The 27946-nt window shown below is 52.0% G+C and overlaps 3 protein-coding genes and 1 long non-coding RNA gene across 12 annotated transcripts in view; 2 read left to right on the top strand and 2 right to left on the bottom strand.

Annotated features, from left to right (window-relative positions):
- Positions 1 to 113: 113 nt before the first annotated feature.
- On the top strand, positions 114 to 11655 carry LOC137853164 (uncharacterized). Of its 8 annotated transcripts, none has more exons than XR_011094290.1 (6): positions 114 to 909; positions 4802 to 8918; positions 8997 to 9287; positions 9811 to 9880; positions 10000 to 10806; positions 11097 to 11655. It is a non-coding gene; the product is annotated as an uncharacterized lncRNA (long non-coding RNA). The 8 variants fall into 8 exon arrangements; XR_011094291.1 differs by lacking the exon at positions 11097 to 11655 and having other exon boundaries at positions 4802 to 4937; positions 5452 to 8918; positions 10000 to 11000; XR_011094292.1 differs by lacking the exon at positions 11097 to 11655 and having other exon boundaries at positions 4802 to 8366; positions 8445 to 8918; positions 10000 to 11000.
- On the bottom strand, positions 1505 to 9707 carry LOC137853162 (uncharacterized). The gene is made up of 7 exons (XM_068675185.1): positions 9502 to 9707; positions 9067 to 9250; positions 5589 to 8834; positions 4671 to 4856; positions 4159 to 4331; positions 3708 to 3825; positions 1505 to 2711 (listed from the first exon to the last, which is right to left on the bottom strand). The coding sequence occupies exons 1-7, from the start codon at positions 9705 to 9707 to the stop codon at positions 2349 to 2351; spliced, it is 4476 nt and encodes a 1491-aa protein (XP_068531286.1). The 3' UTR covers positions 1505 to 2348.
- Positions 11656 to 12785: 1130 nt separating the features above from the next.
- On the top strand, positions 12786 to 23468 carry NAPB (NSF attachment protein beta). The gene is made up of 11 exons (XM_068675184.1): positions 12786 to 12953; positions 14793 to 14872; positions 15488 to 15604; positions 16887 to 16933; positions 17070 to 17147; positions 17921 to 17976; positions 18487 to 18571; positions 18959 to 19063; positions 19660 to 19728; positions 20114 to 20164; positions 20693 to 23468. Exons 1-11 carry the CDS (start codon positions 12856 to 12858, stop codon positions 20795 to 20797), a joined length of 891 nt encoding a protein of 296 aa, XP_068531285.1. The 5' UTR covers positions 12786 to 12855; the 3' UTR covers positions 20798 to 23468.
- The window catches only part of GZF1 (GDNF inducible zinc finger protein 1), a 24519-nt gene continuing 19669 nt past the window's right edge, over positions 23097 to 27946 (bottom strand). Inside the window, exons 7-8 of one of the 2 annotated variants that reach the window (XM_068675183.1) lie at positions 27297 to 27666; positions 23097 to 26399 (exon numbers count right to left, since the gene is read on the bottom strand). In XM_068675183.1, the coding sequence (XP_068531284.1) occupies positions 27310 to 27666 (357 nt within the window). In that variant the 3' untranslated portion in view covers positions 23097 to 26399; positions 27297 to 27309. Of the gene's footprint in view, positions 27667 to 27946 lie in introns of both variants that reach the window. The other variant, XM_068675182.1, reaches the window with a different exon arrangement.

Genomic DNA, 27946 nt, shown 5'->3' with positions numbered 1-27946 from the left:
GGCAGTGAGGATATCATCACTAAACTGAACTCATTTTTGTTATTGTTGTTTTGTTTGCTTGTTGTTTGTTTGTTTGTTTCTCTTTTTGAATGTATTGGGAAAAGAAGGGGTAAAGGAAAGCCTAAGACCAAGGACATAATGATACCAGTTGAGATAATTGAAGGACCTTGGGTGGCGGATCCATTTTGGAGCTGCAGATGAAAAGGGAATGTGTTCTGACAGGGGGCTGTGGTGTGCTAGTTTCTAACCTTAGAGATCCACTGCCATCTCAGTGCCTTTAATACAATGCAGGTCTTTATTTTGGGCAAGAAGGGGGACAAGGTAAGAAGGAAATGTGATCTGAAAGGAGCTAGCTTGTCCCTGCAGCCTGTCATCTCCCTGTGTAACCCCTTCCCTCCTTGCTCCAGCAGTTCCCACTGGGCAGCACAAGCGTCCATGGGCTGCTGCTCAGCTCTCCTGCCCACCCTCGCTCACTGGTTTATTCCTTGCAGGTTTCTTCCCTGAATCCAAGGCTGATCTGGTGTGCCTGCTGCTACTCTCCTGAGACACGGAGGAGATTCATTGCTGCGATGCCAGTGCTGCCCTACCTGATAAGTGAAAGGGAAGGTGCTGGGGGGTGACTGAGCCCAGCAGAAGGGGCAGGAAGGTGTGCGGGGACAGTCCTGCCCCACTGAGGTTGGCTGGAATGAGCGGCAGCCACTAAGCAAGTCAAGTCTGGTCTGCTGTGTGAACTGACTGTGTCTTTCGCAGGGGAGGCTTGCTTCCATCGCTTCCACAAACACAGCGTGCTGCCGGGGTGGCGTCTCCCTTGGACACTTGCAGCTGCTGTCTGAGGCTGTGAAGTGGAGAGCAGCAGCGGGAGCAGCCGGTATCGTTATCCTGGATCCTCCAGAAGCTCCTAGTTGCAAGGTCGGTGATCATCAGCACTGAATGTTTTGGCTGCAGCAGTGGGCCCTAGAGTTTTAGGGCTGAAAGGGGTCTTGGAGAAAAGTCTCATTTCTCCGCAGGCTGTAGGATGCCCTGAGTCAGGGGCAGCAGGAGTGACAAAATGCTCCTGCTGGCCCTGCAGATGTGAAGGAGTGAAATGATTCCTTCATCTTGTCAGTTCTCTGCATTTCAGGTAGGCTGCGTGTTCTTAGATTGGCAGCTGGAGCTTGCTGCCCCATGATAACAGGACTCGTAAGCAGATTTTTACCCTCCCTTGGTGGGCTGTTTTTCTACTATGATGAAAAGACTTTGATGTGAATCCTTCATAACAAAAATCAAGTCATTTTATTCTTGCAAAGTGTAGAATATTTCATTACACGCTTGTTTTGCATTTCAGAAGTCAGTGGCCCTATCCCTTAGTCTTCCTTCTCATTCAGTTCTTGTTTCCTCCAGGTTTTGTAGTACCTTTGTTCTTGTTACCTTCTGAATCTGCGTTTTGCCTGTGAGTTCCCCACTGTGCAGTGACTCTTTTGCAGGATCGTGTATCTCAGGCTGCACTTCTGTGCAGCACTTAGGATTGTTACCCCTAGAAGAAAAGGTGATGGTTGTTGCAAATCCCCTTCAGCCGCCCTTGATAGGATGGTGTCTGTTAGAATTACACAACAGCGCTAGTTGAAGAGGAATTCGATAGTGTGCTAAAGATCAGGGTGCTGCAAAAGGCGTCCCAGCTCTGAAGCTTTCTTGTGCAGGGGATGAGCAAAACAGGCATTTAGAGAATCCCTCGATCCTTCCTCCCAGCCGGATTTGCTGGTGCTGCTCCAGGTATGTTCCTACATCCTTCTGTTCATCTCAGGTGCTGGAAAACACAGCAGACTGGCAGTTACTGAAAGAAATGTGATAAAGGTACCTCATCCAATGATGTTTTCCTTCCATAACGTTCCCCCTGGCCCTGGCCCCAAAAGCCTGGCTGACTAGGTAAGAGCCCCAGCCATCTCACGCCCGCAGGGAGTGAGCAGTTTGTGAATATAAAGAATGGGATTCCCGGGTGGCGTGTTGGTGGCCACTGGTTTAGGGTTTTAGAATGGCTCACATGCCACGTAACAAAGATCCGTGAATGCTGACGTTCTCCTCAACAGGAAACCCTCTGGTTTCCCTGTCCCTGCACAAAGCTCCTCTGATGGCTCTTCCCCAGCTCCCTTGTCCTCTGTGGCTCAGTAGCACATTGTGTTACCCAACTTCAGACACCAGCTGGAGGAGAGGCCTCTTAGGAAATAACAGCAGCGTGTGGCATCGTTTTATTCCTCTTGCCATACAGTTGCCAAGAGGATGCAGTGTCTGCAGGGTGGAGTTTGCCGTAGGCAGAGCAGCCAGCACACAAAAGCCTCTCCAGGCCTTGTGCTTTCAGTCCTACGAGCGCAGCGCTAGCAGAAGGGCCGGGAGCTGGGCGAGTCCAGCACTGGCTGTGCTCTTTCTGCCGAGGCCAGCCGGCGATGCAGCTCGTCCGCAGCACACATCCCTTCCTGCTTTTCGGGGTGACGGCCCCTAAGTGCGTGGCCTTGAACAGGTTTCAGACTCTTGGGGTTGTTCTTGGTCAGGGGTGGTTGTTCTTGTACCATAGCTGTGAGGGTAGGCTCAGCCCTTGCCTGAGTCTTGCGGAGGCCTAGTTCGTCCCTCTCTGAGTTGAAACACTCCTCGGCTCTATGCCGCAACAGGTTTTTTCTCCACTGAATACAAAAAGCAGCTACTGCCCCTTCTTCAGAGTCAGGTGGGGGCTGGTGCAAGCCCTAGTAGGAGACAAAATGTTTGAATACTTGAACATCTTGTTGTGCATGAACTGGTTTAAAATGTCTTGAACGACATACAAGTCTGAATGTTATGATGTGCGTGCAATCAATGTGGCATTTCTAACAGTTAATGCTTGAAAAAGTACTTAAAATGCTTAAAAACCTGTGTACAGACAGTGGGAAAAAATGCCATCTAGTTAGCGTGTTGGTAAGTAGATCCATGCATTTCTAAAGAGAAAAAGCTGGGTCATGAAGGACTTTGTAATCTAGACAATCACGATAAAAGAATGGCTGCTTAGCTCAGGCTGGCATCAGCAGAGTGAAAAATGGATGTACCTGGTATGCTTCTACCAGGATGGGCAGGTGAGCACAGGAGGAGCTTTTCAGTGCCTGCTGATTCCCCATCCAATAAAATTCCAATCAAAACTGCCTCTCAAAATGACATGCTGGGGCTCAGCAAAAGTTGTAGGATTATACCGGAGGTTAAGCCACAAAGAAAAACTGCATCAGTGCAGAGCGTTGTTGTATTTGTACGTGTTTTCTAAGTGCTTTCAGATAAAGTCTGCTCTCACAAACTATTTACAATTGGATCAGGCAGCCGCTGTTGGCAGCTGCAAGGCGAGCTCTTGGGACTTCTGATCAAAGCTCATCTTGAGACAACAGAAAGGCGAAGGCTGACATGGAATATTTCCAGGTAAAGGCCTCCAGTGAGATGCTGCTGCTCTCCTGTCCAAAAATGAAATGGGAAGTGGACCAGCTTGGTAGCAGTGACAGCGCAGATTCGATGCCTGGAAAGAGGCACGGGAGGCTTTGGAAATGAGGCACAAAGGCGTGAAACAGAAACATCACAGTAACAATCCTCGCCCCTAGCTGGAGTTGACAGAGGTCCCACAGCAGCCAGTTGCCACCTCCCTGGAGCCTGATGTGGCTGTAGGAGCTCCCCGTGTCACGGGCTTACCTTGCGAAACCTATTTGGTGTCCTCAGCATTAACTTACTTTGATGCATGCTGCCTCGGCTGCTCTCAGAACGTGCAAAATGGCCTGCAGGAGGTTCTGCGCGTTGCTCACGAGCAGCTCCGAAGCAGACCTGCTCTCTGCAGTGACTGCTTTTACCCTGAAAGGATTTTGGAAGTATTTTACTACTGGAGAAGCATCAGCCAGCGGGCTTCTTCTGTGTAGCCAGGTACTCCAAAGCCCAGAGAGGTGTCCCCTGCGCTGTTGGGGCAGGTTTCCAGCTGTGGAGTGCAGGGGAAAGAGAGGCAGACAAGGTGGGGGAGGAAAGGGCTGCTTACGGCAACCACAGGAGGAGAGGGAGCGCTGTCGGGTGTAGCTGAGCTTTAAGGGCTACCCCTGGGTCCGACAAGGACCTCCGGAGACCGCCACGCACATCCCTTTGAGGAGGGGCCACCAGCCTTGGGGGTGGCTGTCCCTGCCTGCAGCGACCCACCTGGCCACCATGCCGAGCTGGCTGCTGATGGTGTGGGTCTGCTCTGCGGCGCGCAGCAGCTCCGAGGAGCAGCTCTTGTCCGGGCAGTTCTTCGCAACGAGGCGGCCAAATCTGACAAACACCTGCCCGTCAGAGGCCATGTGCCTGGCACAGGCGACCAGCTGCTCCTTGCTCTGAAACAAAACAGAAATGTGGTGCGGGAGAGAAGGAGAAAACAGACCCCTTTCCTGTAAGACAGGAGCACGTGGAAAGGCCAGGTGTGCTCTGAAATGAGGAAAGGACTCGACACAGGACTTGCATCTCCTTTCAGGAAAGTAATCCTCAGTGCTTTGTGCACTTCCCAGCGTAATTCCCGGTGGCACCCAGTGCCACTCTTAGAAGGGTGGGATAATGCTGGTGTTTCAGCAGGCACTGGGCAGCTTTGTCACTGGGTTTGACCACACTCTTGAGGAAAAAATCTTTTCTTTATGCCTATTAAAGTGCTGGGGCAGAGGGGGTGAAACACTTCATACCGTGATGGGGCCCTGCTTCCTCAGAAACTGAGTCATGTGAAGCATCCTTGTTGCCATGTCCTTGGTGACCTGGGACATCCTGCTGGGGCCACTCCGCAGCGTCTCACTGTCTTCTCCCTCATGCCTCCTAGGGCTGCTGGCAAGGGAGATGCTGAGAGCACCGCTCTGCTGCTGTCGAGACAAGAACTGAACAGATTTCAAGTCTGGAGCGTGCAGATGCATCGATGCTGAGAAGTCTCTGCCTGCATGTTTCCGACGCAGTTTTGGGTGAGTAAAGGAGGCAGCACAGCTGCCTGCCACCTCACTGAGCCTGCTGCGCCCTCCCACCCAGCCCCTTTCTCCCCTGCCTTCACCCACAGGGGGACTATTAAGTCCAAATGCCCCATGCCATCATCTCCTGGAGCTATTTCCAAACAAGTGAGAGCTGTCCTGCAAGCTGACAGTGTTTGTGGTAGAGAAATGAGCACTCTGACCTGCTTTGCAGAGGGATTTGGGTCACGCTGCTGAGGTTTTTGCCAGCTTCTTGCAACTGGCAGCAGCTGTGGTGGGAACAGAGTGGCCAGTACTCCCGAGGAAAGCCTGTGGGGAGGTGAGAAGCTGAGCAGAGACGGGCAGTATTTTAGGGAAAGGAAGGACAGTACAGCCACCAGTTCCTCGGAAACAGGGTGTTGGAGATGGGTTTGTTTATGCCAGGCTCTCTGTCAGGTTGGATACCCAGGGCTCAGTGGTATGGGGTACCCAGCAGCTTGATTAACTCGGCCGTTGGCCTTGCTCTGTGCAGGGGCTTGGACTGCTGACTCCCAGGAGGTCCCTGCCCACCTCAGTTACCCCAGTACTCCCCAGTGAGCGTAACTGGGCTGACTGACAGCCCTGACAATTATGCTGCACTGAGACTCGCTAGGGGAAAAATTCCTGTACCGTTTCATGTGCCTCTCCGGCCGTTCTGTTTGCGCGTGCACCCCCAGTCAGGTGAGTTTCTGCTGATGTGTGGCTCACAGCACCAAGCTCTTGGGCTGCGGAGAGCTTGGCTACGCTGCTGTGCTGTCTGGGAGAGCAGCAGTTCCCTGCCCTCTGCAAGCGCTGTCTCAGGAGCTCCAGGACGTGCCCACCGATGCCCTGGACGGCCTGAAGCCGTGTGACGAGGTAGTGTGCTTGTGCTGCCCAGTACCAGACGATGCTGTCGAGGTGGAGATGCCCTCGGTCCCGGTGGCTTTGGAAGAGCTGGCTGGCGCTGCTCACCGCATCAGACGTCAGGATCAGGAGGTGGTCTGCGACGGAGAGCAGGTCTGCCTGCGACTGCAGTTGAGCGGTGGTCTCCAGGACATCGTGGAGGGTGGTTCTGACCCACTGAATGTTGGCCAGTAGCTGATTTGCCTTCTGTTCAAAAGCCTGTTTGCTCTTCTCCCTTTCTTCCTCAGAGAGGGGAGACAGGGCTGGGCTAAGGACGTCTCGGATGATCCGTAGCTGTTCGGTGTTGGCCTCCTCCAGGTGGAGCAGCAGCGCCTTGACCCTGAGGGCCAGGTCTGTCTGCAGGAGCTCAAAGCGAATGTACAAGCTGGCAGTAGACAGCGGGGAGACCAAGAGGGTGTTGGAGGCATCCAGCAGTGCTTCCACCAGCACCTTTATCTCCTCCTTGAGGGCTAGGATTTCACTGCGACCACAGTCTTCAGGGCAGGACAAGTAAGAGAGCCAGGCAGCCTCCTGCAGCCTGAGGGAGTTCTCAGACACAGCAGCCAGGAGGCTCTGAGAGCAAAGCTTGTTCTTCATGGCACTTCTCAGCTCCCTCAGGAACAGGCCGTCCCTGCCTATGAACTGATCCATAGCACCCAGGAGAACACGCATGCTGACAGCCCACTGGATGCAGTGCAGCTCCAGGCTGGCCTCTCCCAACCTGCAGGAGCCCTCAAAGGACATTGCTTTCCCAAGTAACGCTTTGGTGTTCATCTGAGCATGTGAAAATTTGGCCTGGACCTGTAGAAAGTTCTCCCAGACCGCAGGGAAAACGGGATTTTGCTTCCTACCACACATGCTGGCAATGTCCCCTGCTAACTGAACTGCCCCAGCTAAGCCCATCATGGTCTCGTCCAAAGCCTGTTTGCCGCTCGTGAAGTCAGCAGACAAGATAAAGCTGAGCACTTGTTGGGACAGGCTGTACCAAGAGCCTGCCACGGCTGCTAGGCACTCTTTGGTCTCACGGATCCTTTCAGAGAGCGAGAGTGCCATTTGGAGAAGTTTGCCCGGGTGGCGGAGCTGCCCTGGGGCTGTTTCCCTGGCCAAGCTAATAACACACGGCGTCAGTGAGCCAATCTTGGGGTACTGCCCCAGCGTCTCCGCCAGGGGAGCCTCAGCCACAGGCAGCGCCTCCTTTGCTGCCTCGACGCAGCAGGCGGAGAGCTCACGCAAGGCAGAGCAAGCTGCATCCACGGCTGCTGTATCGCGGGCTCTCGTTGCTGCTAGGAGTGCTGCAATGACAGGGAGCGCGTCTCCTTTCCTTGGAGCAACATCAGGCTGTAAGTGACCTGCTTGTGAAAGTGGGCACCTTCGGGCATCTTCCTGCAATGCAGCTTCAGCAGCGGTGGTTTTTAGCCCAGCACACGACGGGCCGAGCTCCAGCTCCCTCATAACACCACTGCTCCGTACTCGTTCCCGGAGAGGGCTGAGGATGTCTGGGTGGTTGGCCCCATCCAGCCCGTCTTGGACGCGGCAAGCAGTATCCATCAGACAGCTCAGTGCCTTTGAAAAGACATCCCTAGTTCGGAGGCAGGAGAGGCTCTCTGGACAAAAGGCTGCAGCTGCTTTCAGCTCAAGAATGGAGCCGGCCAGCTGTTCAACCCGAACCAGCAAGCCGTTCCTGAAAATGGGGTCTGTGGCACCATCCACGTACCTGCCAGCAGCTTCAGCGACCCAGCGAGCCCAGCGGGTGAGGTTAGCTGCATGCCGGGAGAGCCTCTCGGGGTCCTGACTATCCAGGGCCTCTTCACACCATTCCCTGAGCTTGGCCATCTCCTGGATGGATAGCTTAAGGAATTCACACATGCCGACTGTCTCCTCAAAACACCGCAGGAGGCTTTCCGTCGCTCCAGCCCACGCGTGGTACAGGGACTGTAGCTGCTCAGCGCCGCTCCTCGGGGCTGCATTTCTGCTCCTTTCTGTGAGCAGTGGAGGGAGACTGGCAAGGAGGCTCTTTAAATACTCTACCCCGTCTTGGATTTCTCTAGCAGTTTGTGTTTCGGTGCACCTGGCCAGAACAAAGTCTGCCACTCTGAGCATCTGCTGGGCGCGTGTGAAGAAGGTGGCGGTGAGGGGCTGAAGCTTTTTTAAAAGTCCTTGCACTGCTGGAAAACACCCTGCACCTGCAAGGCTACAGGCTTCTTCGACTAACTGCCTCAGGGGCTCTTTAGCCTCAAAGAAGGTGTCGAGGATTTGGTGCAGGGTAGCTGTGAGCACTGCCTGGTCAAGATTCTCCAGCTCCTCTCTCATGGTGTGACATTTCTCCTCCAGGCTGCTTTTTCCCCAGCTTGGCCTTGTCTGTCCATCTGGTTTGCTTCTGTGACAGCAGATACTTTTCCTCAGCTGCAGGAGAACCCAGCAGTGTTTTATCAGATCCTGCTTGAGATCTGGCCTGGACATGTCTGCTAGAAGCATGCAATAGAAGATAACTGCCTCCACGTGAGCGCTGAACTCGCTGTCGGACAGGTACGCTGGGTCTGGGTGAGAGAGGAGAGCCAGCAGCCTGCACACGTGCTGGGAGAAGATCCCATTTCTGTCCTGTAGCTCCTCGCTGCCTGGGTTGTCGACGAGCAGGGAAACAAGCTCTTTGATGGTCCTCTCCATCAGCTGGAAGGAGCAGTCCTTGGGGAGGCTGACTTGCTGATCCCGGGAGCATTTCAGCTGGCTGTGCTTGGCTGCGTGGAGCAAAGGAATGCATTTGTGAAGGAGCTGCAAAGTTTGGACCAAGCTGGTCCTTCGAGGAGAATCTCCGAGTTCCTCGAGGTGCTTTGCTGTCAGACTGTTCAGCAGAAGGAAGGCCTCAGAAAAGTTCTGGAAAGCAGCCAGCAGTGCTGGCGCGTTCCCTGCATCCCGCAGCATGCTCAGGCACTCCAAAAGCCGGTTGGCAGCCTGAACTGTCCTCCTCACCCCGGCGGCGTCTTCGATCTGAAGGATCTAACCAGCACAGCGGAAAACACGGTCAGAGTGGGAAGAGCAGAGGTGTTTTGCCCAGCAGACCTCCCCTGGTGAGAGCACAAGGTGAGGAAACACCCACGGCTCCAACTGGAGCTTCCCCAGCCCCTGCCCTGCGCAGGGGAGATGGCGTTCCTCCTGCAGCCTTCCCCCTGCTGTCTCCGAGCCCAGCCTCCCCCACACTCGCCTCAGCACCGTGCCCATCAGGTGCTACCTTCCCGGCCTGTGCGAGGACCCTCTTTGCAGCCGCAGCCAGCCTCTCCCTGTGGCTAGGGATGTCCGGGTGTGCGCAGAGCTCGCGGGCTGCCAGCAGCACGTGTCTCCCCGCCAGGACGAGGGACTCGGCTGCAGGACGCATCTCCTCCTTGTACACCTCATCGCCGGCCTCCTCAGCCAACCTGCAGGAGAAGCCACGGGGCTCAGCTCGTCCGTCCCGTGAGTAGTGCCCACACCGCGTTTCCTCTGCCCACCATCCCTTCCTCCTCATCCCTCCCTCCCACCTCCCCTCTCTCCAGCAGGATGCAGGCAGAGAGCACAGCAGGGCCAGGCGCTGTGCCCTGCGCGTGCCCCCAGCTCACAGTTTCTTTGCTGTCCCTTTCTCCCCATTCCCAGCCCCCAAATCTGCCTGGGAGCCACCCAGCAAAATTACCTTTTTGCAACAGAAGCGAGTTCTTCAGTGGCTTTGGCTAATTTTTCTGCATTCTCCTCTAAATCAGGAAAGGCCCGATGCATCCCATCTTCCCGTTCCAGGGTGAGGATTAGATGGCAGAGCTCTGCAGCCATGGGGCAAAGGATCTTCTGAATAGCTTTGTTTTCTGGTAGTATCCCAAGGTCGTAGAGACAAAAAGGCTCCATTGTGTCCTGCCCAGAGAAGGGAAACAACACCTGGGATTGTTCAGATTCTCTGTGGTGTGTAACAGCGATCGCTTTTAATAGCGACCTCGGTTTTGTCTGGCAGTTCTGGCTTTGGATCCCAAGGGGATATCGGAAACGTTCCTGGATCTAATTTCTCCCAGTCTTGCAATGAGGTCAGCAGCCTGCATTTGCCCCAGCTGGGGACTTCTGCCCCAGCTTTCCCAGCATGGCCCCCCCCGTTCTGTTAATTGTTCAATACAGATCTATTAATTATTCAGTATTTCTCTTTCAGTAGAAATAATTAACGGCACCTCCTGCATTCGCTGTGCCATCACACCGTCAGCCAGCACGGCGAACATCCCGCAGCAAACCTTAAAATGTGCCACGAGGCGAACCCCTTCGTGCTGGGGGAGGCCTGCCCAGCTCGCTCCCCCTGCACCAGGATCCTGGCAAGGCGCAGAAATTCGGGTGCCCCTGCTGGAGGAAGCACCTCAGGGGCTGCGGGGAGTGGAGCACAGCACGAACCTGCCGGAGAGGCCACGCGGAGACCCTGCGGGCGGCGGTGACGTTCTCCCGGGGCTGGGGGGCACCAAGAGCGTGGCCCCTTCCCAGCCAGCTCTGAAGGATGCTATCAGCGTTGCGTTGTGCACATGCAAATAGCTCTAGGGGCAGGGATACAGACCCACATAAGAGAATTAATTATATATTAATGAATTCCTGCTGCAGGCGCTTTGAAAAACAGGTGGAGAAGAAACACGTGCTGTCAGTACAGCGAAAGCCTCCTCCGGATGGCAGGTTTGGGGGGTTGCAGCCCTGTTTTGGAGCTGCCAATCAAAACGGGGTGTGTTTTTAACCGGGGAGTCACCACCATGATTTTCTGGCGTTGCAGAAGCACCGCGATGTCACCTTTAACAGCACACGGGCAAGGAGGGGACAAGGCGAGGAGGCAACGCGATCCGAGTGTTTCCATGGAGAAGCAGTGACGGCACAGCACCCGGCGGGGAGGCTGGCGTGGGGCTCGCCGGGAGCTGTAGTCCAGAGGCACAGAGCCAGGGGTAGCAAAGTCGAGCCCAAATCGTGGACCCCGCCGGGAACTGAGGTGAGTTGCTGACCCACGGCAGCACCAGCCGCTTTCTGTCGTGGGGAAGAGGGAGTGGGATTAACAGGGGACCTCGGGGAGGCTGGGAGCTGGGAGGACGGTGTTGGTTTTTGCTCCCAGAGCGAGCCTGGATGAATTTGCCACTTGGCAGCTGTTTGGTCACCTTTGCAAAATGAGTGGATGGGCCTGAGTTAGGTTTTTTCTGTATCCCTTCGCTTGATGAAGAGCGGCCCCAGGAACAGACCTTTCTGCCCAGAGCATAACCTTCAGCTTTACCTCCTGTGTTAAAGCTTCAGCAATCCTGTGGAAACTAAGAGAGGAACGTAAAAAAGCAGACCCAAATCTAAAAACAAACAAACTGATTAAGGAGGCTATTGGGGAGGCAAGGACAATCCCCAGCCAAGGACTGTGTATCTCGAAACAAGACACTGGAACTCATGATAAGGAAGCGGCAGACGGACAGAGGAACAAATGGAAGGACTATAAATCTCAAAACTGGACATGGGAATTCGTTATAAAGATACAACAAATGGAAGAATTAGCAACAACCAGCGCTTGCAATTAAGAAACATGCCAGCTCAGCAGATTCCGTGGGCAGGGGTCTTCCTCCCAAAGACCCCTGCCCACAATTCTTGGGAGGCTCTACGCAGGCGCAAAGTGCCAAAAGGCTAATTAGCATGAGAAGCGAGGGAAGGCGGGGATAGGTAATGCATATGTGTAGGTGCTTGTAGAATATTGATAGATTGATTGTATAAATTCAAGACTGCTTTCCGCTTTGGGTATGCACGATAGGTGGAGAGATCCCCCGTGCATCCAGCGCTGCAATAAAGAATATACCACTTCAAGGAATTTTGGCCTCGATCTTTGAATCACCATCACCCTCTCGTTGTGCAGCTTTACCCGCTCTGTAGCAGAGCACTGCCTTGTTCCAGAACGTTGTTTTCCTTAGTTCTTTCCCAGAGCTATATGCAAGAGTGAAATCCCGTTCAAATACCCTTTTAACTATTCTGGTTGGATTGCATTAACTCTTTTAACTCTTCCTATTGTTTTTAACTCCCTGCACAGTTCCCCCTTGTTGCAGAAGTGCAGAAGGTGATCGATTGCAGCTGCTGAGACAGGTGTTGGGATGCTTTTTTAGAAGCAGTTTTAAGAGTTTCCACATGTCCTCGCTGTGCCACTGTAATGCACCAAGCACATTGCAACGAAACGCAGGAGGCAAAATCCCTGGGACCTGCCCCGCTTCCTTGTGTGTGGGGTGGGCATCGTGTCCCTGCCGCGAGGGCTGCTGTGGGGTGGGGGTGTGCAGCATGGAACATGTGGTGTGCACGGTGTGCAGCGCGCGCGTCCTGCAACAGGCGTCCCGTGCAAGGTGCACCATGCGCATTGTGCAAGGTGCAGTGTGCGCATTGTGCAAGGTGCAGTGTGCGCATTGTGCAAGGTGCACTGTGTGCATTGTGCAAGGTGCAATGTGAGCATTGTGCAAGGTGCAGCGTGTGCATTGTGCAAGGTGCAGTGTGCGCGTTGTGCAAGGTGCAGCGTGCGCATTGTGCAAGGTGCACCGCGTGCATTGTGCAAGGTGCAGCGTGTGCATTGTGCAAGGTGCAGCGTGCGCATTGTGCAAGGTGCACCGCGTGCATTGTGCAAGGTGCAGCGCGCGCATTGTGCAAGGTGCACCGCGTGCATTGTGCAAGGTGCAGCGTGTGCATTGTGCAAGGTGCAGCGTGCGCATTGTGCAAGGTGCACCGCGTGCATTGTGCAAGGTGCAGCGTGCGCGTTGTGCAAGGTGCAGCTTGTGCATTGTGCAAGGTGCACCGTTGCAGCAGGGGCATTGTGCACGGTGCACCGCGCCCCCTGCACGCTGCAGCCGGTGCCCCCCGCCGCGTGTATCCTGCCCGGTGCAGCCTGCATGCCCTGCAGCACCCTGCGGCGCGCAGCGCGCACCCTGCTCTGCCCCGTGCACGCGCCCGCCGGGGCCGCGCCTCCGGAGGAGGAGGAGGAGGAGGAGGAGGAGACAGTGCCGGGCCTGGCCTGGCCGTGAGCTGCGCCGCGATGGACAGCACGGGCAAGGAGCGGGAGGCCGTGCAGCTGATGGCCGAGGCCGAGAAGCGGGTGAAGGGCTCGCACTCCTTCCTGCGGGGGCTCTTCGGGTGAGCTGGGGGGGGGGGGGCGGCGTTATCCTTGGGGCTTGTGCAAAAAGGACGGCGAGGGGCAAAAAACGGCGTGCAAACGGGTGGGATGAAAAAAAAAACAAAAAAAAAAAAAAAAGGGGGGGGGGTGCGTGCAAAGCCAGGGGTGCAAAGCAGGGTGCAATACCCCCCATAGGGGGGGGGGGTTGAGCTGGCGGCCCTAAGGTTGGCCCTAAAGGGCTCTGGCCCTCCCCAGGGTTTGCCCAGGAAAAGGGCCGCTTCTCCCCAGAAAGCATCCGAGGGGTGCCCCCCGGAAAGAGGGGCGAGCTCCTTTGCAGCATCGCTGCTGCAGCGCTGCTGCCGAGCAGGCGTGAGCGGGGCTGGCGGCGCATCCCCTGCTGGGGTTGCCATCCCCGGCCTGGTGCCCAACTCCAAGCAGCTGGAGCCCCCCGCGCCGGCAGCTTGGCTGTTCTGCAGCCCAGAGCCATATTTTGCTGAATAATTCCCCGTCCCTGTGCGACAGCGAGGGGCAGAGCCCTCGGCCCTACAAGCTGCAGCGCTCGCAGGGGGCTTTTCGGAGCGGTGTCACTGCAGCAATGCGACCCAGAGAGCGGCTGCAGCTCGAGGGACCCCCAAACGGCACGGTACAGGGGGGATGGAGGGGTGCCAAAGGCGTCCCTCGGTCTAGAGGAGCTCCGCTGTGGGGAATCGCCCGAGGATTTCATGTCCTCAAGGAAATTTTGCTGAAATCGCAATTCGGAGACTTTGTCTTGAAAGCAGGACTCGGCTTGAACTTTGCTCAGGGATGAGACCGGCACGAAAAGCCGGGGGAAAATCGCAAAGCTTCCTTTGCTGCTGCACCCAGCCTGGCTTTTCTTTTAGAGCAGGTATTTGTGGGGGCGAGGGAGCTGTGTCTGGAAGGGCTCTGGAAAGCCAGGAGCTCCGTCTCCCTCCAGCTTTATTCCGCGTGCCATTTTAAAAATAGCTGCTTAAAGAAAAGAGCGTTTCTGGTGACGCTGCCACGGAGGCTTTGACGTTTTTAAACCACAGCCTGGAAAAATGGAGTGCCCCCAGCCCCGAAGCAGAAGTTGTACAAATAAATTCCTCGCTGCCCTGAGGCCGATGCAGCAGGCGGGGCGGGCTCCGGGCGTAATCCTGGCTGCCCTCAAACCCTCGGCGTGAGCCAGCAGATTCGAGAGGCGAATTTCGAATTTTCTTGGGCTAAAAATAGACTCGAGTGATTCCTAAACAAGCTTTGGGCGGAAGAAAAAGGGTCAAACGCTCTCCTGGCCTTGTCCCCTCGTGAGAGGTTCTGCTTGGGCTCTGCTGTCCCAGCAGTGGTTGCTCGGGGTTGTTCTGCGTGGCGGCCACTGCCTGCATTTCAATTTGGGTTTAATTCCTTTTTCCTTTGTGCTGGGAGCAGAAAGCGGCCCGTTTTGGGTGTTTTGTGGGGGTTTCCCTTTACCTCGCGCCTCTTTTGGCTGCAATTTGTGCAAAACGCCTCTTGCAAGGGCAGGAAAAGCGGGCCTAAGAAGCTGGCTGTGCTTAGGAATGAAATGTGATTGTCTGTCAGGAGGAGGAGGAAAAAAGAGGCAAAACCGGGGCTTTTCTCCCCGGCTTCCCTCCAGCTAGGCTGGCTCGGCCAGGGCGTCAGGAGGACTCCGTGTGATTGAAGGCAGCAGTAAGCCTGTGAAGAAACCTGCCTTTAATTAACAGAGGAGGCAAGCCCCGAGCGTGGCACAGCCGGGCAGCCACCTGCAGCAGGCCGGGTCACCCCAGCGAGGCCTGGTTGAGCTCCCGGCCCCGTTTCAGGGCCGTGTTTCACTCCAGCAGGCAGTGACGGGCTCTGCTCTCTTCCAGGGGCAACACCCGTGTGGAGGAAGCCTGCGAGATGTACACCAGGGCTGCGAACATGTTCAAGATAGCCAAAAACTGGAGCGGTGAGTACAGCCCAGGCCGCTCATCGCAGCCTGCCTGCGGGCCCGGCTGCCCCTGCCAGAAACTCTGTGGTGTAACACCTCAACACCTCACCCTGCTCCTGCTCGGGGTGGCCGTCCTGGCTGCGAAAGGGATGCGGGGGAAACATTTTGGCCCCGGTTGAAATGTGGAGATGCTGGGGGGGTGTGTGGGGGGGGTTCATGGCGAGCATTTCCCTGCAAATTCTTGTGGTGCAGCTGTGCCTCCCGGGCTGTCTCCGTGGGGATTATCGCTGTGGCGATGGGATTTCTGAGCTCTGCCCAGTGATTTAAAATACCGGGAGGGTGGGCAAAGAGGGGTGACCTGGATGTTTACGTTCGATTACCCATCTGGGTGTAGTTTATCATCGCCCAACCGAAGCTGGCAGCCTGCGGGGAAGCCTGCTAAAGGCACTGCCCTGGGCTTGCTCCTCTCACTGTGGGACTGGATGCTGAAGCGGGCTGAAAACACCTTTGGGGTGGTTGCACCTCCAAAACTTGCCGGGTCCTTGGGGAGCGCCGGGTTTTGTCATTTTGCTGCAGTTCTGCTCGCTCGGCAGGAGCACAGGGTGCAGCGGGTGGCTGTGTGATCTGTCCCAGCTGCAGGAAATGCCTTCTGCCAGGCGGCCAAACTGCACATGCAGCTGCAGAGCAAGCACGATTCGGCCACCAGTTTTGTGGACGCTGGGAACGCCTACAAAAAAGCAGACCCACAAGGTAAGGGGGGTAAAATCCGGGATTGTGGCGTGCAAATCTTCTTAGTTGCGTAGGAGCTGGTGCGCCGAGGCTTTCGTAGTCAGCTGCTCTGTGTGCCTGCAGATCCTCAGTGCAGGCTGCTGGAAAGCCTTAATATCGCCTGGGCCTCTCCCTCTTAAAAGCAGTCAGGAAAGATAATTACTAAAATGTAATGTTACTCGCAGAACTTGGCTCTGCAGCTGGGATGGCAGGCGTGGAGAGGAGAGAAGTCAGGAGACATCCTCAGGGGAAAACGGGGTATGAGAGCCTGGGGAAGGGATGCTCTGCACCTCTCCTATGCAAGGAGATGGCACCGCATAATGAAGCAGGAGTTGGGGGACTATTTGGGATGATGGGACCTAGTCAGCATCCCCTCGGTCTGCGGCCTGGACCAGCACGTGCTGAGCTGGCCTCTCCTCCAGCTGCTCTCTCGCTGTCTCTGATGCTGTCCTTGATAAGCTTTGGAGAGACCCCAGGCAGAAGCGTGCTGAGGGACGCGCTGGTGCAGTTTGCTTCCTGCTTTAGCTTGGTTTTGGAGAAACATTCACCTGTCCGAGGAGGGTCTCGGGTCTGGGTGGCACTTTGGGTGCCACCACGTGGCAGAGGGGAGGCAGGAGGGAAACAGATGGACCTCTGCTGGTGTTGGGATAAAAGGATAAATGGTCTGCCTTGCTCCAGTCTGGCTGTGCAGAGCAGGGTTGTGGTTTTCTGGGAGCCCGGTATCATGGCTGAGTGTGCGCAGACAAAGCAGCCCAGGAGCGTTACTGGTGCTTTCCCATGCCAGAGAGCTGTTGCAGAGCTCTGAAGAAACCACTCAGGGCTGATGTCACTGTTCTGTAAGCGTGGGAGGGAAAAAAAAAAAAATCCTAGAAAATAGCAGCCCCTTGTGTTTACAAGCCTGGTGTTGTGAGTTTTGCTGTGTTTAGGGATGCAGCCTGGTGACTGAGGGCTGCAAGTTGTTTGTGTTTTGCCCATCCTAATCACCAGGTAGCACTCGCTGGCAGGGCTTCTGCTGGGTGTTTGGGGTGGCTGAATTGGGATGGGGTGAGGAGCATAACGTGCTCAATCCCTGGGGAACGCTGTGTCAGTCATTCCACGTGCACACACGTACACGTGTAAGCAGGTACTGATTTAAGAAGCAGTGCCGTGATCCCGTGCAGAGAAATGTTCCTGAGAGCTGGCTTTGGAGGGGGGAGGTGTTGAAGTGGGGGCTCTGACGCCTTGGCTGACTTTGTGTTGTTTTTCCTGAACACTCATGCTGCAGAGGCCATCAACTGCTTAAATGCAGCTATTGATATCTACACCGACATGGTAAGGAGCTGCACTGGCTGCTCGCGGGTGGATGGGTGCCGTGCGTGTGGTTGGAAGAGGCGCGGCCGTTCTGTGACGGCGTGTGTGCGGGGCACTGGGGGAGCCCCCCTCTCACGTCACCTTTTCTCTTCCCCAGGGGCGGTTCACCATCGCTGCCAAGCATCACATCACCATCGCGGAGATCTACGAGGCCGAGCTGGTAGACATTGAGAAGGTGAGGATGGCAAACCCTGCCGGCACTGCTCTGCGGGTGCTGCAGGCGCGGCTGCATTTCCCTGCCCGGCCAGAGCAGCGCCGGGGCCAGCACAGCTGCCAAAACTCATCTCCTGTCAGACAAGAGTGCGTGCAGGTCACCCCCAGTTTGAAGGTAGCTGAAGTTAGTTCCCGTAACAGAGCTCCTCCAGCAGGAAGCCCGCACCTGGATCAGGATGTGATGTGATCAGGATCACATCAAGCATCCAGCAGCTTTTCCAGCTGCAAATCTTTCTCTGCTTGAAGTTTGCAGGACAAAAATTTCCAGTCCCTAGGTACTGTGTTCTAGAAAACCATTTGCCTCTTCAGCTCCACTTCACCGGGTCCTATCCACCTACCTTAGTGACTCCAGCATTCACTCTCCATGTGCAGCACCACTTCAAGTGAGCACTGCTGCGCCAGGACAGTTCTGCTAAAATATTTACCATAGCGTGGCAAAACCGGCAGCAGCCTTGCTGCACTGTGGTTTTAAATGCCTGGAGTCAAGACCTCACCAGCTGTGTCACCTTTATTAAACGTGCTGTGGAGCTTGGAGCCGTTAACGAGTATGCAGTCCAATTTTCAAGGGCAGCTTTATGTTTTGAGTTTGGTGGGTGCCTCGCTTCACCAGAAGTGCTGCAGCGTGCTGTCATCTCGCCCCTTTCATCTGCAGAGTGGAAGGTGGTCCCTGTACACTGATCTAACCCCAAACTGTAATTTAGAAGTGGTTTTCAAGCGTAACATTTCTGTCCCCAGGCGATTGCACACTACGAGCAGGCTGCGGACTATTACAAAGGAGAGGAGTCCAACAGGTAAGTGGTCTCTGTGAAATGGTCACTTGGAGCCGGGAGGGGTCAGAAATGGGGATTTGTCCTAGATTGCACACTTGCTTACATGCCTCACCCAACAGGCCCTTCTAAAATGTCCTTTGATAAGATGCCCAAATTCTACGTAAATATTTGAAGCTTTGCAGCTTTGATACCTTGGGGTGCCCGTGCCTGCTTCATGCCAGCTGTTTCTAAAGAATTTCTGTGTTCTCACCCCAAGATAAGACTTGTCTGGCTTGGGATGCCCATTTTGGGTGCACAGAAAGCACGGAGGGGTTGAACGGTGTCTGAACTGTGGTCCATGCTGAACAGAAGGTGTTCATCCTTTTCCACCTGTATTAATTTCAGCCATAAAAAAAAAAAAAAAAAAATCTCCTAATTTGCAGCTTCTGGGTCCCGCTGTTCTATACGCTAAGTACCAGAGTGCTGAGAGATAGCAGGGCACGGATGCTCTCCCACAGGAGAGCACTTAGCAGGTGGTGGTATTGCTTGCAGTTCTGCCAACAAGTGTCTGCTGAAGGTCGCCGCCTACGCCGCGCAGCTGGAGCAGTACCAGAAGGCGATAGAAATCTACGAGCAGGTGAGCGCTCCACCTTTGTGTCCAATATTGACCTGGGAACACCGGCAGTGGTGCTTTTGTGTTTCTGGGGGGCTAACGGTGGAGCAGGCTGTCACGGAGCGGACTTTGCTTTCCCTGTTCTGCCTCAGACGGGCAGCCCCGAGGCCCCAGGGTGGAACCCCGAGCCAGGGCAGCGCAGGCGGTGAGCCCCGGGCTGCCTGTGGGTCTCAAACTGCTCTTTGGGGCACTTGGACTCTGGCTGGCTGCCCAAAAGCTTTCTGCAGCCACTGACGTTTTGCAGACAGCTGTGGGGTGCTGTCTAATTTTACTCAGCTGTCATGTTTTTAATTCAGTTCTTAACGATGCAGTTTTCTTTCCTGACTCTAATAATGTCTTTTTTACGCATAGGTCGGAACAAACACGATGGATAACCCTTTGCTCAAGTACAGCGCGAAGGAATATTTCTTCAAGGCCGCTCTGTGCCACTTCATTGTGGACGAGCTGAATGCCAAGGTCAGTGGGCTCGGGCCGTTGGTTTTGCAGGTGCAGGGGTCTGCGTGGCTCCTGCCCAGGCTGCAGCATCAATTCCCGTGCACCACTTCTGTTCTGGAAGAGCAGCAGGGAACAACTGCACAGAGCAGGGCGAGGGCAATGGCCAGCACGTAGCTGATGCTCTCACCTGATGTTTGCTGGGCTCAAATGACCAAAACACCAAAAACCACCAGTGTGGGCGGAATTAAGGGTGAGCCCCAGCGCTTCTGGAGTGGGAGGTGCAGAGGTAAATTGGGGCACGCGTTGCAGATTCTCCTTATAAGCACCCGGCTCAGAAAGCTGCTGTGTTGCATGCAGGGAGTTTTCCTTCTTTCTGCTCTGCTTTCAGTCTGTGTCCCTGCTTTGTTCATACCTGAGTGATATCTCAAACCAAAGCCACCTCTGGCCAGATTGAGGCCAGATTCTGAGCTTGCCTCTTCATTTCCCTGCATGCTTGGATTTGCTGTGAATACTTTCTCGAGCTCTCTCTGTGGTTTCAGGACTAGAAGGCGAAAACTGAAATAAAAAGCAAGGAGCTGTGTGTGAAAAGAGCTTAAGGGTGTGCTTCTCTCTTTCAGCTTGCTCTTGAGAAATATGAAGAAATGTTCCCAGCGTTCACAGATTCACGGGAATGCAAGCTATTGAAAGTAAGTAAAGCCAATGTTAAAATAACACTCTCGTGTTTGGAAATGCATACTGCCCTTTGCTTTGTGCTTTTTCACCTTGCCATGTCTTTGGTCTTTTACTGAAACATTTTAGAGGACATCAGGCTCACTTTGCATGGGATTTATACCAAGCTTGTGGGAGTGGCAACAGCAGAAATATGATATTCTGGTTAACTTAAAAAAAATAAAAAATAAAAAAAAATCTGGGTTGGCGTTTTAACGGGTTACAAAGGTGCTGCTGCTGGAGGTATGGGGCTGGGGAGGCGGTGTACTGCAGTCCCCCTTCCTGGGTTCAAGGAGAGGCTCGTGCACCAGCTGCATGGAGCACGCAGTAGCATTTTCTAAGTTTCCTACGGTGTTTTCCTAGAAACTGCTGGAAGCCCATGAGGAGCAGAACTGCGAGGCATACACCGAGGCTGTAAGTACCAGTGTTTGGGTGTTGTATGGCTGGCTGTTTCTGGGGCTCTGTGATGCGGCCTCCCCTTTTGTCTTGGTTTTGGTGTGCTGTGTTACGTGTTTGGTAACCGGAGGCCTGAGCTCTGAGCACAGCGACCTTGCTTGGAGCTGAGAGTCCAGGGGGGCAAAACAGCAGGCAGGCTTCCCCGTCCTGCCACGAAACGTCCAGGAGGAGGAGGTAGAAAATAGCAGAGCTGCTTCCAGCATGTGCTCTAAGTCCCAAATGTAGTACTTTAACTCAGAGTGAGAAACAAATCATTCTAATAAAGATACCGCCACTTATTCATGGGGTTTATGCCAACCCCTTCCTGTGCCCGACAATGGCTTATAGTTCTTTGTGTATTATATTTATTTTTTTTACCTTGGGAAGAGTAAAAGGTTTAAAAGAACATGCTTTGAGAAATGCAGAATGCGCCTTTTGCAGCAGTATAGCATCTGTGCTTTCTAACATGTTACCTTCAGCTGCTCCTTTTTTTTTTTTCTTTAATAGGTGAAAGAATTTGATTCAATATCGCGGTTGGATCAGTGGCTTACAACCATGTTGCTTCGCATCAAAAAGTCAATTCAAGGAGAAGGGGATGGGGACCTGAAGTGAATTGTTCGTGGTATTTGTGGCATGCAGCCTAAGTAATCTGTTCTTGTGTTACAGCCAAGGACCACTATGGGATACGTGATAAAACTATCTAGCTTAATTTTGTTGCTTATATGACAAATGAGTTATATGTTTCTTTAGTATCCTGCTCTTTGTTGTGATAACATGGGTAGATGAGAGAGGTTGCTCTGGGTATCGCTGGCAGATCTTTCTCGGGTGAAAGAAACACTGCTGGCAGAAATCTTTGTTTTTGGTTAGCTGATGAGCCCAAAGTTTGCACTTGAACTACTTTTTCCCCCTGCTGTTCTGTCTTAAGGTTCAGTACCACTGAGTTGAGCATGTAAATATTTCGTCCATGCCCGTACAGTACAAATAATAGCTTCAGTTCTGTTGCCGTGTTGTTACTGTTTCCTATTTTTAAATGGACCTCTGCCAGATACCTTTTGGATCTTGTTTTTTTTAATGATTGAGCTTTTTTAATGGTGCTAGTGAAAGGCTTTGTGACTCTTAGGTACGATGTGCATGTGTGTGTATCCATCCTATACAGATACATGTGTGCATGTATAAATACAGCATACGTAACAACCTAGTGCTAAATGCATTACACGTCGAGGACAGGACTGCTTAGATTGGTGTCAGCCCTCCGAAGAGTTGTCAGGAGTAGAGCTAGTTAATTGTGTATTTTGTATCTAAGATCTAAATATGAAATGTAAGGCTCTTCTATATTTTCTTGGATCTATTTTTCCACTTATTTATTTTGTGGTGCACCCCATCCCTCCTACCCCAAGATGACTAGACCCAAGTAATAATATATTTTTCTAATTTCTCATCTACATGAACTCCTCCTGCTGTCGCTACTACCAGTCTTCTGTGTGTGCCAGGCAGTACCTCTTAGTTTCTGACCCTTTTGCTGTTAGCTGTGCTGCATTGTTGCTGTGACGTGCAAAGGTGTTGAAGGAGACTTGGTATTAAACGGGAATCTTGTCTTCGTTGTGTGGGTGACCAAGGAATTGAGTGTGCTTTGAAAAGATGGAGACACTAAAAATTCTTGTAGTAATTTTAGAAACATGTTTTAAAATGTCTGCAACCAAGGCTCTTCTGTGCAATGCTTTGTTTAACCTAGTGGTGGTGAAGCTACCTTCTTCAGGTGTGTATGTTGAGGGACTTGTGATCCTATGCAATTTGTCAGAGGGAGTTGTCACTTAGTATTTTCTCTGTGATGAAGTGTGTTTCAGTTGCCCTGCTGCTGGGCTAAGAGTAAAAAAGGGCTGCTTAGTGTGGCACAAATGCTGTTTAAGTGGGCCCTCCTCCACGGCCAGCACAGGACCGACGTGGTAGCCCCATGCACAGTTAGGTGGGCACTGCTGGGACTCTGCTCCTTTTTTGTCCCGATAAAACAGTTGGCTGCTTGCACTGCGGCAGCCAGAATGCTGGCTTTCATACTTCTCTTCAATTTGTTTTGTATCTGGAAACTTATTGGAGTACAACCTTTGACCTGTTGACCTAACAGACTTTTAGTGCGATTGAAGTGGTACTGTTATCTACTGCTTGCTTATGCAAAAGAAAACCAAAAATTCTCCTGGTAATGCCTTTTTTTTTTTCCGACTGATCTCACCAGTCACTAATTTTTTCATAGACTGTTCTGTGCATCAGAAAGTGAAGACAAGACCCATGAACTCTGCAAAACTGGCAAGGTGAGTGCATTGAAGAGTTGGGAAGATGCTCAGTCTTCCACGCAGCTTCAGTTTGCTCATTTCTCAGATGCATTTTTACACAACTAACCTCTGCTTGCACCAAAACTCTCTCTACAATTTGAAACAAGTTGGTCTGTGTACATCTATTCCACAGACTTGGCAGAGAAATATTTTGAATTCCATTTAGCTTGTGGTCCTGGTCTGTCTTCACCTGAGATGCTTAGCTCATCAGAAGGAAGAACTGTGTTATTTTCCCAGCATGTTCCATGGCTTTACCAGTTCTTCACATGTTTGTGCCACAAAACACTTGGCTTAGGACACAGCTAGCGTGGTAGGTAGATAATCTTATAGCAGAAGTTGGATTATTTGCATATATGGTCTCATTTTGTACAAGAGGACCCAAAGCTGTAACTGCTGCTGAACTTACATGCAGTAGGACAGGATTGGAACCCTTCTTGTTCAATTTGCTTCTTTCCTTGGTAAGCAAAAACCCCTTGCATAGTGAGATTTGTCTTGACTTGGATCCAACACTGTGGGAGCCCCAGTGAGGGCACACTGTGGTTGTGAGGTTTCACTTTTGTTAATGTCACGCTGAACCAAGACAAGGATTTTATGCTTTTTTTTTTTTTTTTCATTTTTCCAATTGTCAGTGTTGTGCACAGCTGTGGTAAGATGCTTATGTTGCTGGTGGACCAGAAGACTGTACCCATGGGGTTATGTGGTCTGTTACTGTGCTCTGGAGTAAATATTAGAACACAATTGTTACTTCTGTATAAGTAGGCTACAGCATGTCCTCCAGTATAGCAGTGGTAAATTGTGACAGTTTTAAAATGACGATCTGCCAACCTGCTGTATTCCCCCCCGGTACACAACTCTCTACTAAGAACACTTATTAATGAAATGGCCTTAGCAAGAACATAATGTTTTGTGTGAATCTGTACATTAATAAAGTGAAAATCATGAACAGAAATAGCAACAAATGTCCTTTACTGGAAAATGCAGAAGGCAAGCTATAAAGCTACAGCCTGCGGTAACACGGTAGGTAGGGTGTGATGATGAAAGCCAACGTGCAGTGCTGCTCTTTGTTTTGTTTGATGATAAAGGTGGATGCTCACAGGCACGTGTGTGAGCTTGTCACACCCCTTATTCACTTGTTGTACATCACTTGCAGCAAATAGGCAATGTCCCAAAGTGTCACACTATTTTTTCAGGATCCTATCCTAAGGCTTAGCTCAAGTTAAGGTCCAGGACACGCAGCCCGGGGCACAGTGAGGAAAGGTGTAGCCCCTCAGGTGCTGCTCTGAAGCAGGGGGCCTCTCGTGCAGGGTGACGGGCTGGAGGAAGAAGAGCAGCACCCAGTGCCTGCAGCAGAGCCAGGTTCTGTCTGATCCCACCAGTGGCAGTGCAGGAGGCTGCACGATGCTTACAGCGACAGAGATCTACGCATTGTGTGCGAGGTGCAGAAACATTTTATATAGCAACCAAGTCAGCGGAAGGTCAGTGTTAAGATTTCAACATTTTAATAAGAACAATTCATACAAGTAACTCACTTCTGTACATTCATGGAGTACAAAAGCTTCCCTGGCTACAGAGACTAATGCTCAGACTTTAAATATATCTACAAACTTTTACATTGGTCACTGGGAATACTGAGCTTCAATAGGACATCGTGCTTGAATAAATATTTCAAATATAACCTCTTGGAAACATTCTCTTAAAAAAGAAATCCCTTTCTATAGATTAAGTTAGGATTCTATGGAAACACATCAGACATCCCTTTAGGGTTCAAAAATAGCTCTCTGCCACAGTTTGGATATCTTTATTGCTTTGCCAACCCCTAAGCCTTAAAATGAGCCCTAATAAGGCTTGATTGTGCTTTACCTTTACACTAATGTAATCTTTCAGAAAGTTTTTCTCACAGCTTCAGACGAGAAAGCATCTGTGGAAATACTATACTGATATTAAAATAAAGAGAAACAGGATAGCAAACCAGAAAAATGAATTAGGAGAGCTCCAGATGCTCCAGATTTTTAACATGGGGGGCACTGGGAATCTGGTTCTGAGTTGGAAGAGTTAACCATACCAGCAAATTGCCTTTGATTCACAGCTTCTTCCAAAAACCAGAATCATCCCAGTGAAATGCTTCTTAGTCAGTGCCACCTTTTTCCAAATTTCCATCCCTGCACCTGGAAAATACCCCCCCCTTCTAGAGTACTCCAGTGAGGTTAATCTGAGGTCAGACAAATTAACTTTAATTTCCGTTCAGCTTCTGTGTTAGCACAGACATCCATGCATCTGGAAACACAACATGCTTACCCTGGACAGAAACTCTCTGTTTTTCCCAGCTATTGGACATGATGGGAGCAAGCCCAGGGCTGAACTCCTTGGGGAAGAGGAGGAGATACTGAAGGAAAGATCTCGCTGTCTTGGTAAGACATGCTCAAACTGAAGCACGATTCTCACAGTGACTGGTGGTGGTGGAGGAATACAAACACACCAGATGTCGGAGCAGACTAGGGGAAGCAGAGGGTTTTAAGCATGTGGGTTGAACAGAAAGCATATTTGTAACCCTCAGCCCCTGTGCTCACTGTGTCATGTTCCTTATTAGGCACCTCGTCACGGCTCTAGAAATTGCTGCTGAATTTTAGTGATTAGGAAAAGCCCTTTGAGCTGCAACTTCATTTATCACCTGTGTTTTTAATGCCTGCCCCTTAATAGCTAACTTTGGACAAGTTAAACAAATATCAGCCTAAAACTGCACTTCGGATTCCCACATAATCCTACAAACACGGTGTTTGGAACCTGGGAAATCAAGGCCTAACTGCCTTGAACATAGTTCACTTATTTGCATGTGTTAATGCCATTTGTCATAGGAACACTGGCTCCCTCCCATTTGCAACTGAATTTACCTCATGAGACTTGTACTCATGGAATTAGCTGTAGCAACTTGTCAGCAAACAGCAATTAACTTTTCCCACCAGAATTTCACTTAATTTACAAGGAGGTCTGCAGTTCTGCACAACAGCGATGCTTAAGTGATGGTGGAGAAAAGAGCACTGCTGACATAGCTGGACCAGCAGCAAAGAGCTTAGGTACAACTCAACAGGAAGAAGCCAGTAAGCTGCCTTTCTACAAGGGGTTTTGTTACGCTGGCTTTTCCAGTAGAGATCAAGTACCATTTTTATAAATGTTTTTACAACAGAGAATTTGTTCTCTTAATTGCCAAGTTTCATGTAAGCTGGAGCAGCTGGAAGATAAAGACTGTCTGGCTGAATACAAGTGTCAAACTGCACTGAGTCTCACAGTAAAAGTAAAAATAATACCACCACCTGTATGACAAAGCACTGGGCTTCCACTTGCCTATTTTGCAACTAGAGAATCGTGACTTCTGGAACTCCAGATCTTTCCAAAGCTTGCTCCCACTCAGAGTCCCAAGGAGTGAGCTGGCTTACTGCTTAGCTCTTTGGAGAAAGCAAAGAGAAACCAACATTTCCTGAAATGCGATTTAGCAAAACTTAATTTATATCATTACTTCCACTAGGGAAAAGGCAGTTTGCATCGCTTAGCTACCAGGCTGAGAAACACCACATCATTTCTCTTGATTGTACAGGTGTGATCAAAGCAGCTGCAACTCAAACTTGCACCTTCCTTACAGCCTATCTGAACGTAGGTACCTTCACCAACAAACCTAATCCAGTTGAAACCAAACTGGATTTGGTGTTATTCTACCCTACCTTCAGGGGATGGAGCTGTACACATTGAAGTAAATAATTTTTTTAAAGGAAATTCTGGTAATCCAGCATATGCCGTTCATGTTTAGTCCTGCTTCCTTTTTGTAGCTTCTCCTAGTTTCCTCAGCAGGTTATTGGCAAAGTCAAAGGACTGTACAAAGCGTGCAGCGTGAACTGGATCTGTAACACCCACTGTGTTGGGTCTGTGTGAGCTGGAGTCACCTTTTCCCTGCAGCAGCCCGCACAGTGCTGTACTCTGCACTCGTAGCTGGAGCAGCACTGATACCACTCCAGTGTTGTGTCTATTGCTGCGTAGTGCTGGACTCCTTCTGAGCCCCAAAGAGCCAGCAGGCTGGGGGTGGGCAAGTGATGGGGAGGGGACATTGGTTGGTTTAGGTCAGCTGCCCCGGCAAAGGGATATTCCGTAACACCTGATGTCACACTCAGCAATAAAAAGGGGGGGGCTTTAGAGCCAAAAAGGACTGTGGTGGTTTTACTCAGGTGGGCAGCCGAGCTCCACCACAACCGCTCTCTCACTCCCCCTCTCCTCAAAGAGGAAGGGGGAGAAAATACAACACAGAGAACTCGAGGTTTGAGATGAGAAAGGTTTAGTTAAAGGGAAAGGGAATGGGGAGGAAAAACAGAAACAAAAGAAACAATCAGTCCGCGCAGAAGCACAGAGAGAGAGAGGAAAAAACGTTATTCTCTACTTCCCATCAGCGAACGGTGTTCGGCCACGTCCTGGGAAGCAGGGCCTCAAAACGCGTAGTGGTTGTTCAGGGGGAACAGCCCCCTCCCCCACGAGAGCCCCTTTTATTGCTGAGTGTGACATCAGGTGTTAGTGAATATCCCTTTGGTTGGTTTAGGTCAGCTGCCCTGGCGATGTGCCGTCCCCATCACTTGCCCACCCCCAGCCTGCTGGCTCTTGGGGGCTTGGAAGGAGTCCTGATGCTGTGCCAGCACTACGCAGCAAGAGACACAACACTGGAGTGATATCAGTGCTGTTCCAGCCACAAGTGCAGAGTACAGCACTGTGCGGGCTGCTGCAGGGAAAAGGTGACTCCAGCTCAGACAGACCCAACACACCAATTTATTCTATATTCACCAGAGCATGAAGCTGTGGCTGAATAGAGTCTGTCTGCGTATGCAGTACTGTCAGCTCACTTAGGGTGGTAGCTGTAAGGGCTTCCTGGGGGCCAGGAGTCCCGTCTGACTTACAGTCTGTCCCTGGTGCAGAGCCGCTGTCATGCAGTGCAGTCACGCTCCCCGGGACAGCAGCCAAGCTCTGATAGTGGCCATTTTCTGAGAAAGACAGCAGCTTCTCTGGCATTTTAGGTGACACGTCGTAGTCTTCATCTGGGAGCTCTGTTTTGTGACCTTCATCGTTCTTAGCTGCTCCTTCAACAATGACGAGGAAGGACTTCCACGGTGTGTTTTTATCGTGTATCTGAAAACAAACAGCAGAAGGTTGAACACATGATGAAAGGCAGGCAAAAGCCTGAACCCAGCTCCGGTAGAAAAGGTCTCCCTTTCCATACACCAGAACTGTCCCCAGGCTAGGGCAGCGTACATCAAGGTTCTAACCCCTGTCCCTGGTGAGTTCCTCTGATTTTGTAAAGCACTGAACTGGCCCAACAAAAAGCCTGACCCTGAAAATGAGTTCTCCTGTCACTTCCCAGCTGCATGGGGAACACGCTCAGAGGACACAGACCAAATCTGCCACCGAA

Source organism: Anas acuta, chromosome 3, assembly GCF_963932015.1.
Source record: "Anas acuta chromosome 3, bAnaAcu1.1, whole genome shotgun sequence".
In the NCBI taxonomy this organism is placed as follows: domain Eukaryota; kingdom Metazoa; phylum Chordata; class Aves; order Anseriformes; family Anatidae; genus Anas; species Anas acuta.
This window is presented reverse-complemented; position numbering and strand designations above follow the sequence as displayed.